The 17,866-nt window shown below is 46.8% G+C and overlaps 1 protein-coding gene across 1 annotated transcript in view; it reads right to left on the bottom strand.

The window, feature by feature from the left end:
- The window catches only part of LOC135821351 (ATP-dependent 6-phosphofructokinase, muscle type-like), a 38,481-nt gene that overhangs the window by 7,106 nt on the left and 13,509 nt on the right, over positions 1 to 17,866 (bottom strand). Inside the window, exons 6-20 of the mRNA XM_065334419.1 lie at positions 17,496 to 17,551; positions 16,813 to 16,922; positions 15,887 to 15,931; positions 14,213 to 14,255; positions 13,412 to 13,477; positions 12,709 to 12,804; positions 12,267 to 12,359; positions 10,755 to 10,880; positions 9,599 to 9,663; positions 8,128 to 8,206; positions 6,053 to 6,193; positions 5,471 to 5,541; positions 3,863 to 3,953; positions 3,243 to 3,395; positions 1,495 to 1,659 (exon numbers count right to left, since the gene is read on the bottom strand). Of these exons, the coding sequence (XP_065190491.1) occupies positions 1,495 to 1,659; positions 3,243 to 3,395; positions 3,863 to 3,953; positions 5,471 to 5,541; positions 6,053 to 6,193; positions 8,128 to 8,206; positions 9,599 to 9,663; positions 10,755 to 10,880; positions 12,267 to 12,359; positions 12,709 to 12,804; positions 13,412 to 13,477; positions 14,213 to 14,255; positions 15,887 to 15,931; positions 16,813 to 16,922; positions 17,496 to 17,551 (1,400 nt within the window). The remainder of the gene's footprint in view (positions 1 to 1,494; positions 1,660 to 3,242; positions 3,396 to 3,862; positions 3,954 to 5,470; positions 5,542 to 6,052; positions 6,194 to 8,127; positions 8,207 to 9,598; positions 9,664 to 10,754; positions 10,881 to 12,266; positions 12,360 to 12,708; positions 12,805 to 13,411; positions 13,478 to 14,212; positions 14,256 to 15,886; positions 15,932 to 16,812; positions 16,923 to 17,495; positions 17,552 to 17,866) is intronic.

The following is a 17,866-nucleotide window of genomic DNA, read 5'->3' as shown; positions in this document are numbered from 1 at the left end:
GGATAACAGACGCCCAATTTCGAAATTTTATGCACAAAGTGATCACAGATTTGATGTGGTATAGATGCTGGCCTAACGGTTTTTTGAAACCAGAGGTCTGGACTTTTCAAACACACTATAGTGAGCGTTCAGAGTGAGTGAGAGTCGTAACCTTTGGTACACGTAAACCTGTCAATTTCAGGAAATCGTTATCTTGCGGCTCGTTAGAACAATGGCTTTTACAGTGTTAGTTCGCTATCATTCAGAGGCGTGAGGTCTTCTTTGATGTTGGCGACCCATCTCTTGTGGGGTCGTCCATGGGGGCGCTTGCTGTCCTCTGAATGTGCCCTATCAGGAATGTCTCGACCTCGCCACCAACAACCAACTCTGGTTAACGATCATTGAGAGATGCATGACCCCCGTAAGATTTGTTTATGCGGGCAATATGCGACCTGTTCATATTATTATTATTATTATTATTATTATTTGAAAGTAGGACGGAGGCAGAAAATATTACAAAAAATGTATTATCTACGCATGCATCTACGCAAGAGTCACCCCCAGCCAATTAGGACATGTGTCGAAGTATTGAACGTTTTCGTTCCCTTCTTGTCAAAATACTACAGGGAATGATGGAAATAAGCTAAAAGACTACAACTATAAGGCAAAGAAGTTCAGAAATATATCACTCCAATTATGTGTAGAAGTGACACGAAAAAATAGATGTGAAGAATCAAGAAAACAGCATGCAAATCCAATAAGTGACAAAAACGTAGTGACAAGAAAAAGAGAGAAATATCAAGAGATCTATTTCGCACCTTCACGACGAACAGTGCCAAACAACTGCAAAGACAACACATTCTCCTTCTGAACACAAAGCTCAGGGTCTAACTTACGTATGTACAAAGCTTCCAACACGGCAAGATGTAACAAAGACCTACCACGCGACAAAACAGAGAATACATCATCGGAATACCACTCACGACAACTAGCACTGCCCGACAGGTGGCACTTGATTGCCGAGGTACCGTTTCCCTGACCCGACGACTTGGCCGTTGTCACCTCCGATCTTTGTTACATCTTGCCGTGTTGGAAGCTTTGTACATACGTAAGTTAGACCCTGAGCTTTGTGTTCAGAAGGAGAATGTGTTGTCTTTGCAGTTGTTTGGCACTGTTAGTCGTGAAGGTGCGAAATAGATCTCTTGATATTTCTCTCTTTTTCTTGTCACTACGTTTTTGTCACTTATTGGATTTGCATGCTGTTTTCTTGATTCTTCACATCTATTTTTTCGTGTCACTTCTACACATAATTGGAGTGATATATTTCTGAACTTCTTTGCCTTATAGTTGTAGTCTTTTAGCTTATTTCCATCATTCCCTGTAGTATTTTGACAAGAAAGGAACGAAAACGTTCAATACTTCGACACATGTCCTAATTGGCTGGGGGTGACTCTTGCGTAGATGCATGCGTAGATAATACATTTTTGTATTATTATTATTATACGCTCTCATTACCTGTAAATCAGAGATGGTGAACTTCTCTTCAAAGATGTAGGCAGCGTCCGCCCCACCCGCCAGTCCGCCCATCGTTGCCAGGAAACCGCAGTGGCCTCCCATCGTCTCGATCACAAACACTCGCTTTCGACTGGCAACGGCCGACTGCTTCAGACGATCGGTGGTCTGCACATAACGGCAAGAGAAGTGTCGGCCTAAACAACTACAATGTACATACATGTACATAACGCGAACGATGGGTGTAATAGGGTATTCACACGACGTGAAAATGAACGAAAACACGTTTGTATAAAAGTGGACAAGCTGCCCATCGGATTCACACGGACAACAGACCCGTGCAAATCTCGCATGCGTCTGTGTACTCATGTACCTTGAGTACCATACTCAAGTACTCTCGCTGTTTTTACACGCGCGTAAAGCACAAACGTGGGCCTAGGACCCTCGATCAAGTTTATCAAGATGTTGCACGCGCTATGGTCACACGAGTAAAAAGAGTACCACACACGTGAGTTTGCGCGTCGTGTGAATCCCCTATAACAATTTAAAATTTGAACATAAGAACTTTTTGCAGCATTCCCGTCAGAGTCGGTGAGACTGACTTTTGCACATCTCCAGAAACTCCACCAGCCAACCACATATGTACGTGTCAGGGGTTCTAGCCAGGGGGGGGGGGGGGGGGGGTGCAGCGCCCTCTTACCTGATTGAGCGCCCCCTGTGTAAAAGCGGCGTCCCCTACTAATTTGTCGATTTCGGTGTTTTGCCGTGCCATTCAACGAAAATGCAGTCGACAGTCACTACTAGAGGGTTCATAAAGGCAGATTTTTCTGGGGTGAAGTCGGGGGTTTGCCCCGTACGTAGCATTTTTGCATGGCAAGAGAATTTTTGGAAAATAGAAAACTGGGTTATGGGTTAAGGGGTTATGGGGTAACAGTCCCCCCCCCCCCCCCTGGGTTATGGGGTAACAGAACCCCCCCCCCCCCCCCCCCTGGGTTATGGGTTAAGGCAAGAGTGCATAAACAAGAGTATGCAACTGTGGTTATGGGTCGGTGCGCGGCGTGCTGCCTTCATTACGTAATTTGCCTCCATCACGCTCTGAAAGCATGCACTCAAACCTACAATTTCTCGTGCAAGCCCAACCGTTTTTGCTTGATCCGTTCCAGTACCTACGCGATCTCAAAATTTTGGCGCATGAACTCCAGTTCCGTACGAAAGTTCAATTCAAACCAGAGGGAAAGTGCGGTGCTTGATTTTCCGCAGTGCACGGACTGCAGCTGAATGATGTAATGAAGGCAGCACGCCGCGCATCTGGCTCATAGAAAAGAGATCACAGTTGCATACTCTTGTTTATGGACTCTTGGTTAAGGGGTTATGGGGTAACAGTCCCCCCCCCCCCCCCCCCTGATTATTTTGAGCTGGCTAGTCGAGCTGCCGTTGTCTTGAGAAAGTGCTCAACCCTCGAAGAGCAGCCTGCGGCACAGGTTCACAATAACCGGCAACTTCAATCTTCAATACTTCAAGCTATCTGTAACATGAGATCGCAATAATCCAGGGGATCACAGTGCAAAAAAACCTCAGTCAAAATCCTCATCCCACAAAGAGTTCTGGACTTTTGAATAATCGTACCTACAGCTCTACGAATATATACAGTACACCCAACTTTCGACTACAGCACATTTTTCACCGCATTGCGAACAACAACACGAGCCCCCCTTTTCTGAACTGTGCTACAACAGAGTTGGAGAGCTCACCTCAATAATAATGTTGAGAGCAGTATCACATCCCATGCTATGATCGGTGCCTGGTACATTATTACTGATGGTAGCGGCGACATTCAACATGGGAATGCAGAATGCCGGGTAGTCCTTGCGAGCATCCTCCAGAATACACAGGCTGTGGAACGCCTGCATATGTGTGTGCGGGTATGTGTGTGTGCGTGTGTGTGCGTGTGTATGTGTGTGTGCGTGTGTGTGTGTGTGCATGTGTGTGTGTGTGTGTGTGTATGTGTATGTGTGTGTGTGTGTGCGTGTGCGTGTGCGTGTGTCCACGCGTGCATGATATAGAGTAGACAGACAGGCAGGCAGACAGACAAAGACACAGAGAGAAAGAGAGAGAGAGAGAGAGAGAGAGAGAGAGTGAGTGAGAGAGAGAGGGAGTGAGAGAGAGAGTGAGAGCGAGAGAGAGAGCGAGAGAGCGAGAGAGAGCGAGAGACAGAGAGACGGAGAAGAACAAAAATCAGTAAAGCAAGTTCGAAAAAGCAATATACAAAAGCTCAGAATATGCGGCAATCGGAAGAAAACACTAAAGCTGAACAAACTGGCCACAAGATTCAAAGCACAGCTCTTCCAAACAGTGGAGAATCGCAACTCACCTCAAAGCCTCCAATAACTAGCAAGCCATTGATGCGATGCTTCTTCAGTTGCTCAGCAATAAGTGGCAAACCCTCCTTGGACGGCAGTGACCTAAGATGATGAGGAGGAGGAGAGAAAGAGGGAGACAGAATGATAGGTAGGTACTGTAAAAGCCATATATATATAACGAAGTGCTAACTCTAACGAGTTAACAAGGAGAAATCTGTCGTTAAAATAGAAATCGTTATACAGAAATCGAGACATATACTGTCCTATTGAGCGTTGAGAATAAGTGAGAATCGTTACCTTTGGTACACGTAAAGCAGTCAATTTTGTTAAAAAAAGGAAAGTTTGCACGTCCGCGTTACCACCGGCTATACAATTGCGTTGAGAAACACAACCAGCTTAGGAAGTTTCGCATGTGCCAATTTTGTTAAATCGTTATATATGCGCCCCGCTAGAATAATGGCTTTTACAGTAGAGAGTGAGAGTGAGAGTGTGTGTGTGTGTGAGAGAGAGAGAGAGAGAGAGAGAGAGAGAGAGAGAGAGAGAGAGAGAGAGAGAGAGAGAGAGAGAGAGGGCTCTTTAGATGAATGACAAGTCACATATGATCGGTGCAAGGCCATGCACGAATCTTCCAGTAAATGGTGTTCTCAATCCCTTCATCATTGCCCTTCTGCAGAAGGCAGCCCAAGGCAGCCCTACCAGTAAGAGCAGGGATCAGAAGTGTGCTATTGGTCAAAGGACTGTTGACTGATATGATCACACATGCAAAAGTGGTCACATGACCAATGACTACTACAGTGGTCCCTCTATAATCCGGCACCATTTGTGCCACGAAAATCTGCTGGATTAGGGAGGGTGCTGGATTAACAAATCTGATTTACTGCTGCAATGTGCATGAAGAGGACATTTTGGCTACTGAAAATTGTGCTGGTTTATCGAGGGTGCTGGATTATAAAGTGCCGGATTAGAGAGGGACGACTGTAATACAGTATTATGATCACACATGCAAAAGTGGTCACATGACCAATGACTACTAATACAGTATTATGATCACACGTATGTAAGGGGGCATGTGACCGATGACTGTAGGCCCAGACATATTCTGCTCTGATCGCCTTGATATTTTCCCACAAAATGTTGCTGCGAAATCTTCGATATTTCGCCGAGCCTGGCACTAGAAACCCGATATTTTGGTCCGTTTTGCTCCTGAAAAGCGTGCATTTTATCCACTTCCCGTACTACGTTTCATAAAAATTGCAGGGTCGGTTTCTCAACAAGGGTTTTCACACACACGTGTCCCTGGGTTGTTCCGGGATCATGTCGATCCACAGTGAATCCCAGTGATATTTCGCTGACATCATCTCGTCCTGGGCAGTGATTCCTGCTGAACGGGTAAGAAACAAGGACATCCAAGTATCAGGCATCGATTTTACCCAACATTTCGATATTGTGCTCCGATTTTAATGGCAATTTCCGCTTTTTCAATTCTTCGATATGTTGCCTAAAGAAGTGCCGTCGGGATCTGTCTGGGCCCATCACCGGTCTCAACACAGGCATGTGCCCTTGGCTCTGTCTGGCCTATCACCGGTCTCAACACAGTCATGTGCCCTTGGGTGACCTACCTGTTAGTTCCTAAATGAGATCCGCCAGCAACACTCCACTTCAGCACTTGCGAACGATCAAGCAGTTGAATCTAACAGGACAGGGAGACGCGGTCCACACGAGAAGAGAGGAAGGCAGGCATTAAGAGCATTCATTCAAGGTGACTATTTCTCCTGTCAGCTGGCCACATGCACATGCCGTAATGTCGCGTATAAAAGCAGTTGCTCACGGCCGTATAAGCCGATGTCAGTGTTAGGCTTCTATTCAAGTCAGGCTTCTATTCAAACCACCTATCTCTATGTATGTCAACACTAAACCAGGCTTATGCACTGACAGCAAATCTTAAAAATCAGGCTTCTATTCAAAACAGGCTTTTATACAAGACAGGGCTTTTATACAAGACACTATAGTGTTCGCACAGAAGGGCCTCCAGGTAGTTTGTCCCTGAGGACCCTGACACACACACACACACACACACACACACACACACACACACACACACACACACACACGCACACGCACACACACACACACACAGATATCCACGCACACACGCGCACACATGCACATACACACACGCGCGCGCACACACACACGCTCACCGATCCCTTTGCCAGCCCGTCGAAGCCCTCGTGCACGGCATAGACCTGGTGGCCATGGTAGGTTGTCAGGCGAAAAAATGCCTGCGTGCACGTGTTGACCCCAGCGGCCGGGGCACCCACGTGCAGCAGAGCAAAACGCAGCTGCACATAGCACAAACACACAGGATCAAACAAGACCAAGTCGAATAACAGCAGTCGTTAGAATTGTACTCCGCTCCACGCGTTTGGGCCGTGTGAAAAAGGTAGCGCCGAAACCATCATGCCGACTACTCGTCACTTGCTCGATACGAGCACTTGAGTATAGCTGCACAATGTGCTCGTCAAGAACTGGGAAGGCTTGCAGCCACCAAGACATCGGTAAAGCAGGAACGCCCGTCCACTCTGGCGTCTGCAAGCTCATTATTCTGAGGTCCTTTGTTGGTGTTTTCTCGAAAAAGGAAAGCAAAGTGGCACTATCTCAATGCAATTGAACACCTGAATATAACCGCCATAGCCGACAACCCGATCGTTTTCAAAACAACTATAGGCACTGTCATTTCTAGGGCTCAAACGGTTAGTCCGATTAACCGGTTGCAGACCGGTTGCGAAGAATTAACGGTCAACCGATAAAGATAACGGTTACGCAGTAACTTTTCAGTCATTTGCCAAGTATCAGGTCGTTGCAAAGTATGCACTTTCGCAGGCTGTCGCACGCGTACACAATTTCTGGGCTGTCAACTCGGTCATATCTGTCTCTTGGTGTGAGAGTATTGTATGAATGAGCATGCAAGAGAATGTACATGTGTGCGTTTTACTGAATATGGTACATTTTTTGAATGAGTATAGTCAAATATACGGTTAAAAAAGAGTCCGCAGGATTGCCATGGCTTATAGGTTATAACCGTTAAACCGACCGTTAGCTTAGCAGTTAACCGTTAGGGGTAAAACCGTGACCGTTTGAGCCCTAATAATTTCACAATGTTTCGGTGAACTTTTATTTCCGGTACTTTCGGTGCATATGTTTCATACCTACAATTTCGATACAATACATCGAACAAACACTAACACACATAATCCAATCTTCACCTAACCTGGCCGTTCGCCCTCACACCGAAAGTATTGAGCACCTAAAATTCCTGAAAATAGAGTACTCCCTAGGCGACGTTGTCCCTTTTGCGTCCGTATGGTCAAAAATCGACAACTAAAGTACCCGTCGATGACTTTAACATACTGCAATGTACTGTAATTTCACAAATTTTCGGTGTACTTTCGGTGCATTTGTTTCATACCTAAAATTTCAATACACCGAACAAACACTAACACACGTAATCCAATAGGGAACTGCTTCTCTGTACCGAAAATTTCTTTTTACCTAACCTGGCCTGTTGCCCTCATACCGAAAATATTGAGCACCGAAAATTTCTGAAATTAGAGTACTCATTTAGTATCAAGTTTGTCCAAATTTTATGCCAAATGAAGCACAAAAGACCTACTTTTAATGTTAAAAAACCCCGGAGGGTCGTATCATGCTCCAAAGAAACGTTATACGCCTCCGAAGCAGGTCTGGTTGTGCATACCTCCAAAAGGATTAGCCATCGCGTTGAAAATTGAATTGAAGATGATTTTCGCTTCTCTTACAAAAATTCAAGACTAGATTCTGGTCCTAGAGTACTCTTCAGAGCTCAAGCTTTTCAACACACCAAAATCTCCTAATTCGCCCAAGAGAAACAGAAGTTATGATCAAAATGGGACACAGTCTGTCCCTCAGACCGTGAATTTGGCGGGTTTGGTGAATGTAAACGGGTTAACAATAATAATAATACAAACAGGTCGCATCTTGCCCGCATGAACGAATCATACGGGCGTCATGCACGCAAACGGGTTAAGTGATCGTTTAAACCCTAGAAAAAGGACCATGGAGATTTCCTGGCTGCCAATGTCCACTTTTGTAGTGGGTTGCAGTGATCGCGTACGGCTTGGTTAATGAGCTGGACTGTCCGACTGGGCACGCGACACTTGGCCGGGTGTTCGCATCACCACCATTACGACATTATCAACGCAGGGGCTGGAATGTGCCCAGCAATATGCAAACTTACCTTCTCCGTCGCCGGGACAACAGGCAACTTGTCATAACGGCTCAAGCGGCGAAATGTTGCCCAGTGTCGTACAAACGAACTGAGCGTGACAACAGAAAAATGCAGACACACACACAGACACACAGGCATGGACACACACACACACAAAAAAAGCACACCCGAACACACACACGGACACACGAACGGACACACACACTTGTACCAAGAGTACATAAACCAGAGTGTGCAACTCGGGATGGTTCCTGTGGGAGCGTAATTCGTGCACTACGTCATTTCTGACGGCATGGTAAGCCACAGGTACGGTGAAAAGTTGCGTAACCAGTCGCGGTGGTGCAGTTCACTGAGTTTGTCCTGATTTCGGTTTTTTGAGACGGATAGCCTGGTGACTTTACTTGTCGGTGGATGTACGCAGCGTACACAGTCACACAAAACACCGAAATCCTGAGACAGGATGTCTAAAATCAAGCAAACTTGGCTGATTTCCGGGCTATGAAACATGAAAATTTGAGCTGTACGCAAGTCGCGGCTTGGCTGATCTCATCAGGGTGACGTAGTGCACGAACTGCGCTGTTTCAGATCTGATATGCACAGTTGCACACTCTGGTTTATGTACTCTTGCTTGTACTTGTTGCTCACTGCCAAAACTGGTCACGTGGGTCTCCCCGGGAGAGGGGAGAGAGACTCAAAAGGAATCTTGGAAAGATGACTCAACTGGCTCTTGAACCGCCCAACGGCCGACACCCCCTGAAATCCCCAAAACTCTGGGTGGACTTGAAAATGACCCCACTTATGGGCTCACCACACACACACACACACACAAACACACACAAACACACGCAAACACACACAAACACGCAGGGCGTGCACAAACACGTGCTCTGTGACACCGGACCCGAAGTGTATATTCGGCGCGCACAACTTGCACGGCCCTGGAAATAGTACCAATGCTGCTTGACGGACACATGTACAAGCATAGCAATGTAAACGGAACTGATCCAGGGTGTCAGTTTTGCACTTCAGGTCGTATTTCAGAGCGCGCAACTGAGAAAAAAAAGTTCACGGTTCGCGCCAGACTCGGCTAGAGGCCGAGTTTCCCGCATCCGTAGGGACGCCACCACCCTTCAAGGATCAAGGCGCAGATGCAGCTCCTAAAGCGGTGGGCAAGTGGTCAAAGACCGAAAATCCCATTCACTGCATCCATGTTTTCCTCGTGCCAGGCCACGAGTTCCCAATTAACTGTGGGTTGCAGCACGGCTGGAAAAACTCCTTCCGCTTCCAAGCAGGACTTGAACCTGGTACCCTCTGTTTCTCAATCATGGTCTTAGACCATCCCACTATGCCTGCGTAACTGAGAAGTTCTTTCAAAATTCCCCGGAGGAACAGACTCACACGCACATGTATGAATATACAGGGTACACAGGAAAGAAAGAAAGAAGACCCAGGGGAGCAATACAGAGCGCCCAGCACGTACCCAGCTCTCATCGACAGAGCTTCCTTGAAGTTACCGTCCTTCATTGCACCCGCTATGCCTTGAGTCTGTGATTACACATAGATATCAACCAACAGATAGACAGACAAGGACACACAGACAAGCAAACACACACGCATGTATGCACACACACACACACACATGCATGCATGCACATACGCACGCACACACACACACACACACACACACACACACACACACACACACACACACACACACACACATGTGTATACACACACATGCGCATACACACACACACACACACACACACACACACACACACACACACACACACACACAGGACTTGGTACCTTCAACCTATGAGAGTGACAATGACAGCAATAGAGACATTATCAGATTACATGATATAGCTTTTTCAAGGTTGTACCAACGGTCGCTTTTTGGGGTCACGTGCGAGAACTCTTTGAATCGCTGGTGAACAGAAGAAGCCCAGTTCACGTTCACTTTGTATGGGAATGGATGCGTGGAGGTGAAAGAAGCAGTAGAATGGTGCTCCACTTGATGTCCGACACTCGTGTTGAGTCAGAGCAGTTGCCAGGAAGCCCTTCCATGGCTTGGGCGAAAAAAACAAGCGTCAGAATCCCTCCAAGCGCTGGTGGAGACGAACCTGTCACATTTCGTATACTTTTCAATGCATTTTGACATGCGACCTGTTCACCACGATCTCGGGGTGATCGCCGGGGCGGTGGTGGGAAAGGCGTCCTTGAAAAATCCCTATACAAACAAGAATTGGATTCCAGATCAATGATACTTGGAGTGAAGTGTTAAAAAAAATATAAAAAAATACCCGCAAACTCCCCAGATCTGCACAGCTTGTGACTGGCAGGTATGCCGATGTCAAAGCGCACGAATGCGTGTGTCCAGGCAGAATCTGATGGTGTGCTGTGGCAACGTGTTGAGATCAGCCGGATGGGCGCAGTTGTGATGTGGTGGTTGATGAGAAAGGCGAGTGAGATTGTCACTAGTACTCTCAAGAAAACACATCTGGCCCAGATGTGGAGCATCGAGATCTGAGGATGAGCTGTCTGTGCACACATAGATGCTTTATGTGAGCAGCTTACCTCGCGCGCGCGCGCGCGCACACACTTCACAGAAACTCTTCAAGTGAGCAGCTTACCTCACGCACACACTTCATTAGCGGTGATTGAACAACACGGTTGCCTTGCAAGCCAACTAACACTGGTTCGTTGTCCTTGTCAGCATCCAGCACAGCATTGGCCGCTGCAGCTCCGACTCGACAACCCTAAGCAGAAACAGCAATAGCAGCAGCAACGACAGCAGAAACAGCAATAGCAGCAGCAACGACAGCAGAAACAGCAACAGCAGCAACGACAGCAGAAACAGCGACAGCAGCAACGACAGCAGAAACAGCAATGACAGCAGCAACAGCAACAGCAGAAACAGCAGCAACGACAGCAGAAACAGCAACAGCAGCAACGACAGCAGAAACAGCAGCAGCAGACATAACAGCAGAAACAACAACAGCAGCAACGACAACAGAAACAACAGCAGCAACAACAACAGCAGCAGCAACAACAACAGCAGCAGCAACAACAACAGCAGCAGACATAACAGCAGAAACAACAACAGCAGCAACAACAACAGCAACAGACATAACAGCAGCAGCAACAACAGCAGCAGCAACAGCAGAAATAACAGCAGCAGCAACAGCAGCAACAGAAACAACAATCATGAAAAGAAGAAGAAGAAGAACAACAACAACAGCAATACCAGCACCAACAGTAGCAGCAGCAAGAGCAAGAGCAACAACAGCAGCAGCAGCAGAAACAACAACGTCAGCGGAGTCGACTTCAGCAACAAAATAAAATGCGTTGTCACTAAGTCCACCCTACCAAGAGAAAAACTTATCCGAAGGTCCAAGTGGGTGCACCTCTACATACATGGGGTGTTCGACGGCAAAAACTCACATCACGTGTTCCAAGTACTTTCGCGCTACATGCAACGTATGGAAGTGTGTTCATAGTCCAGATATCTACCTCTGTGATCATGCTGAGGACTAGCATAACTTCTTTTTTTTCGGTCAGAAAGTCTTGTTTTTACTACTCCATCGCTCGCTGAATACGAGCTGAGAGAGCACAACATGTAGTGTAAGACCAGTAATGTTAACGGACATTTATTTCTGACGAATTAACGAATTTAAACAATTCGTTAACATTTGAAGTCGTTATGTACGAAACGATACGTGCATGTACAGTCACTTGCCAGTTTTGAAACAGAATTCGTTAGAATTTCACCTCGCAAACCCACAAAAACCCGGAGACCGTTAACTTTATTTGACGTTAAAATATCTGGTCTTACAGTACTGTAAAAGCAGAAATTTTCGGTGGTGTAATATTTTCGGTATTCTCCAAAATCGGCGGTTCGGGGGAGGGAAATTTTTCGGTAAAACCCGTTGTCCAGGTAAGTGTACTAGTACTACATGTATACAGTATCGGTTGTACCGAAATTTTCGGTGCGTTTTATTTTCGGTAAAAATTGTCGCCACCGAAGTTACCGAAAATAAAACACCACCGAAAATGTCTGCTTTTACAGTACACTAGATGGGGCCCCATACAGTATTCCATACAGTAATGCTGGTGTTTGTTCAGCGAATATCACACCCACCCACCATGAGACGATCGTAAGCCGACGGTGCACCACCACGCTGCACATGGCCCAGCACGGTGATACGAGTGTCATAGCCGAGCTCTTTCTCAATAACCTGAACAGACAGGAAGACACAGACAGACATACACACACACACGCACACATGTGGACAGACAGACGTGCAGGTGAACAGACAGACAGACACACACACACACATGCACACAGGTGGACAGGCAGACATGCAGGTACAGGCAGACACACAATTGGGCAAAAAGAAAGATTAACTTAAAAAACATATGTGCACAACAGCTGACCACAAGAGTGGCAAACGCAGTGCGTGACGTGAATTGCATTTCCTCTAACAGTTACACATAGAGATGACTGGGAAGGCATAAGCCAGTGTGAGGCTGCTAGTGAGTCAACGATGGACAATGCCACTGCTACTGAAGAGTACTAGCGCATACCGACTTGACGTATTGCGATGAGATTGGCTGGCCTTGCCGATCGACAGCACCTTCAGCAACTATGATGAGATTCATGCGAGCACCTTCTTCTCGACTCTGTGCAACAACAATCAGCATGGGGATGGAGAACCCACACGGACACACATACACAGAGACACGCACGCACAAACAGATGCAGACACACACGCACGCACGCACGCACGCACACACACACACACACACACTACTACTACTACTACTACTACTACTATGTACAGCTACCCTATCGGGCCACACCGCTCCCAGAAGCGGGAGACAACGACAAGAAGAGAGAAGAGAAGAGAGAGAAATCGCAGTCAAGAATATTTGGCATGGCGTTGCAAGCACACACACACACACACACACACACACACACACAACGAGAGCACTCAGTCAGTGCAGTCTTCAAACAGTACAGAACTATTGTGGGTGTACAACGATCAGGCGGAGTGCAGAACCTTAGGAAAGCACTTGCAAAGCACCCCAAGCTACACCAAACTACACCGAGCTACACCGAGCAACACGGAGGTGTAGCGAGCTACACCGAGCTACACCGAGCTACACCAAGCTACACCAAGCTACACCGAGCTACACCGAGCTACAGCTACACCAAGCTACACCGAGATACAACTGTGTTCGGTATTAGGCCGTACACTGCCTGGCCAAAGCCGGTGGTAACACTCACCCTACACAGCTGCTCACACATCTTCTTTTCCCAGTTGTCTGAAGGCGGAGACTCCGGTATTAGACACTTCAAGAGCAAACACAGATGCGCGCGAGCACACACATACACACACACACACACACACACACACACACATACACACACACACACACACACACACACACACACACACACACACACACACAGAAACACAAACAGGATTGAGTGAAAGACAGGCTCTACGGCTGGGCTTCGTTTTCTAGCAATTTACACAGCATCTGCAGAGAAGAAAAGAGCAGAGCAGAGAGCAGAGCAGAGAGAGAGAGAGAGCAGAGAGAGAGAGAGAGAGCAGAGAGAGAGAGAGAGAGAGAGAGAGAGAGAGAGAGAGAGAGAGAGAGAGAGAGAGAGAGAGAGAGAGAGAGAGAGAGAGAGAGAGAGAGAGAGAGAGAGAGAGAGAGAGAGAGAGAGAGAGAGAGAGAGAGAGAGAGAGAGAGAGAGAGAGAGAGAGAGAGAGAGAGAGAGAGAGAGAGAGAGAGAGAGAGAGAGAGAGAGAGAGAGAGAGAGAGAGAGAGAGAGAGAGAGAGAGAGAGAGAGAGAGAGAGAGAGAGAGAGAGAGAGAGAGAGAGAGAGAGAGAGAGAGAGAGAGAGAGAGAGAGAGAGAGAGAGAGAGAGAGAGAGATGTATAAAGACAGACCGCACAACAGTGGATACAAAAGTTGAGGATTTCAATGCCAACAAGCCCGTGCCATAGGCTGATGTCTAGTACCATCGGCAGTGGGGAGTATAATGCTGAATTACTGGTGAGAGAAGGCACGCACATACCCAATCGGCGTTGCAACCTAGAGAGCTGACCAGAGCCAAGTACCTAAGCAATGCAAAATACATCCACGCCAACCCAAACAAGCATGCAAGCGGACACACGCACACACGCGTGCGCACACACGCGTGCGCACACACACAGACACACACACGCACACACATGCACCCACCCACACACGCACACATGCACCCACCCACACACGCACACATGCACCCACCCACACACGCACCCACCCACACACACACCCACCCACACACGCACGCATGCACCCAGCCACACACAGAATCCAGTCACTAGAGAGGTTCTGCACAACGAAAGTTCGAACGAAGTTTCGCGACAGGCCTTGCGAAAGTGTGTACGAATTTTCGCACGAACTTTGTGTTCTGCACATTTTCGTAGTTTGCACGCGCCAAGTGCACGTACGACATGACCCAATCTCACGAAACTTCCTACGAAAGTTCATTTCGCGTTCCCTGCAAGTTTCGCGTCCAAAGTTGCGAAAGTTCGTGCGAAGTTTCTCACTTCGTGACGTAGAGCGAAAGTTCGTACACATTTTCGTTTTGCAGAACCTCTCTAATGGGTCTACTCGGGACACAGAACGGAGACTGAAAACTAGTGTTGAAACGAATAATCGAATAATCGAATAATTTAGAATATTCGTGGGGTGAACGAATAATCGAATAGTCGTAGGAATTATCAGAAATCGAAAAAAAAAAAAAAAAAAAAAAAAAAAAAAAAAAAAAAAAGATCTATGCTCACTGATATTTGCACTGCGTAGATCTGCTCGTAGTATTTCTTCTCAATCTCTTCTCCTCCAAGTTTTAATCTCCTATCGGTATCTAGTAATACTTCTGTTCTTTCCATACGAGGGAAACATGGATGCAGTGAATGTGATTTTCGGTCTTTGACCACTTTCGACCAAGACCCTATGCAGAGCTGTAGGTGTTGCACACTCTGGGGGGGGGTTATGTGTTCTTGGCGGTACAGGTTAACCGGTTTTGCACCTCCACATAACAAAATCCGATAATCAGCAAAAAAATTCAAAAAAAACTACTTAAAAAGTGCTGAAAAAGTGTTGAAAAATGCCATCATGTGTATGATAGAATATAGATTATTCGTTCGATGGAGGGCGAAATTATTCGATAGATTATTCGTTCGAAGAATCCGTGTTCGGTTTAAACACTACTGAGTGAAAACGAACGCGATTGATCAGACTAGGGAACACCCTGAACTGCACCTCAACCCCCGCCAACTCAAGCACTCGCTGGATGTGAAGAATAATGGGTTACGAAGGGGCCGAGCTTGTTCATGCCTACTGGCTAAGACGTACTAAGTACAGTCAACTTCACTAACAACGACTGCGGATACAACGACAATTCGTGAATAACGACAGAATGTCCATGCCCAAGTCCCATCTAACTGTAATAGATATGATAAGACTTCGGGTATAAGGACACTTCGCGAACAAGGACACTTTTCTGATGCCCCGCCGAGTGTCGTTATACGCAAAGTTGACTGTCGGTGAGGACAAACGAACAAGGATACCCACACCCGCATACACGCACGCATTGATCCCCCCCCCCCCCCCCCCCTCCCGCACACACACACACACAGACAGACATGACAGACAGACACACACACATACACACATTCAGCACGGTAGCTTTGCACCTTACCCGCAATGACGGCCCATCACCTCGAGTACAAAACAACGCTGATGACTGTAACGACAGACGGAAGGACAGACGGAAGGACAAATATTGTCAGCATTAAGTCTTGTTCTAGCTCTGTGTTTCGACAATCGTATCATATTGCAGGAGACAAGGAGCACTTATAGATATTTATTGAGAAACGAAAACTAGTGGTTTAGGGAGGGAGGGGGTTGAGCGCCTGTTCGTTTCTTGAAAATTATCGATGTACTATTGATACTACCCTATACCTACTGGTAGACATACCGACACAGACCAAAGACACACGTACACACACACACACACACACACACGCAGAGAGACAGACAGAAAGACACATAACAACATACATGCACGCACAATGTCATATGTTCATCAACAGTCACATGCACACACGTACACTTGTACTTTGCCACTGCCAGAAACCCGCTGCGTAAGATTCACCAGAAGACAGAAGAATGGTCATAGATTCAAAGGGACACACCTCACACCTCAGACCTCAGACATGCCCATCGCGGAAGCGATGATAGCGAACAGCTATGCTATACATACTGTATGAGCAAAATTTTTCGTCGGTCAATAATTTCGTCCAACTCCAAAGAAAGGGAGTTCGTCCGGTTGTAAATTTCGTCCATGGATCATAAGAGTGTATTGAAAAGCTGGACAAATCAATATTAGTCCGGCATTTATTTTAGCCCAACAGCTCGTTGGACGAAAAAGACGAAATTAAATTCCAGACGAATATTTCTGCTTGTACAGTAGCAACTTGTGCTGGGATTACACCATTCAACAGCTTGCAAGGCTGGTGAATTGACCGCAAAGGACACACACACACACACACACACACACACACACACACACACACACACACACACACACACACACACACACACTCCCAGACACACCAAACACACCTGGACGCGGTGAAAGAGATTGCATCAACAGCCTCCACGATACGATGCAAAGCGGAATCTGCTCCGAGTGTCATGTCGGTACCACACATGTCATTGTCAATAGAACCCACCTGTATGCACAAACAGACACACACACACACACACACACACGCATGCACACACACACACACACACGCGCGTGCACACACACACACACACACACACATGCACACGCATGCACGCACGCACACACCCACACCCACACACACACACCCACACACACACACACACAAAACACACACACACACAAAGCGCACACACACACACACACAAAGCGCACACACCCATGCACACACAATTAGGAAGGGCAAGATAGTCATACTGCGAGGCAGCACCAAACAACATTTGACAGAAAATACGGACACATAGGAACATCAATGACATGATTGCAATGTGCAGGATCCAGTGTCGGCATACTGTGATTTCAAAAACTTTCGCTGTACAGTGTTCTTTTCTTTTCGGTACTTTCGATGCATCTGTTTCATATCTAAAATTTCGATACGCTGAACAAACACTAACACACATAATCCAATAGGGAACTGCTTCTGCTTGTACCTAATGTTTCTGTTCACCTACACTGGCCTTTTGCCCTCATACCGAAAATATTGAGCACCTGAAATTCCTGAAACGAGTAGTACTCTTACCATCCCGACGATATTCAAGTGATCGCATTCCGTCTGCTCTTGAGCACTGATGTTACCTGAAGAATGCGTGTCCACAGCAAACATGCAACCATTACACTCGCACACATCCGTTTTCCACAAAACATCCGGATAGGCGAGGGAACGGGACAATCGAACACACATACTGTATGACTGCACGCGTGGCATATGCTGTAAATCGGTAACCAACGGTTTTCTTCCGGATGGCGAGGGATCCGGATAAAAGAGGACCGGATAAACGAGGTCTGACTGTACCCTACAATGCAATACACATGCACGTCTCAGACCAGTACAGTCAACTTTGCAAATAGCGGCTTCTGCTGCAGTGCAATCACCATACCATTACGCCACTC

This window comes from Sycon ciliatum, chromosome 7 (assembly GCF_964019385.1).
Source record: "Sycon ciliatum chromosome 7, ocSycCili1.1, whole genome shotgun sequence".
Taxonomy (NCBI): Eukaryota; Metazoa; Porifera; class Calcarea; order Leucosolenida; family Sycettidae; genus Sycon; species Sycon ciliatum.
This window is presented reverse-complemented; position numbering and strand designations above follow the sequence as displayed.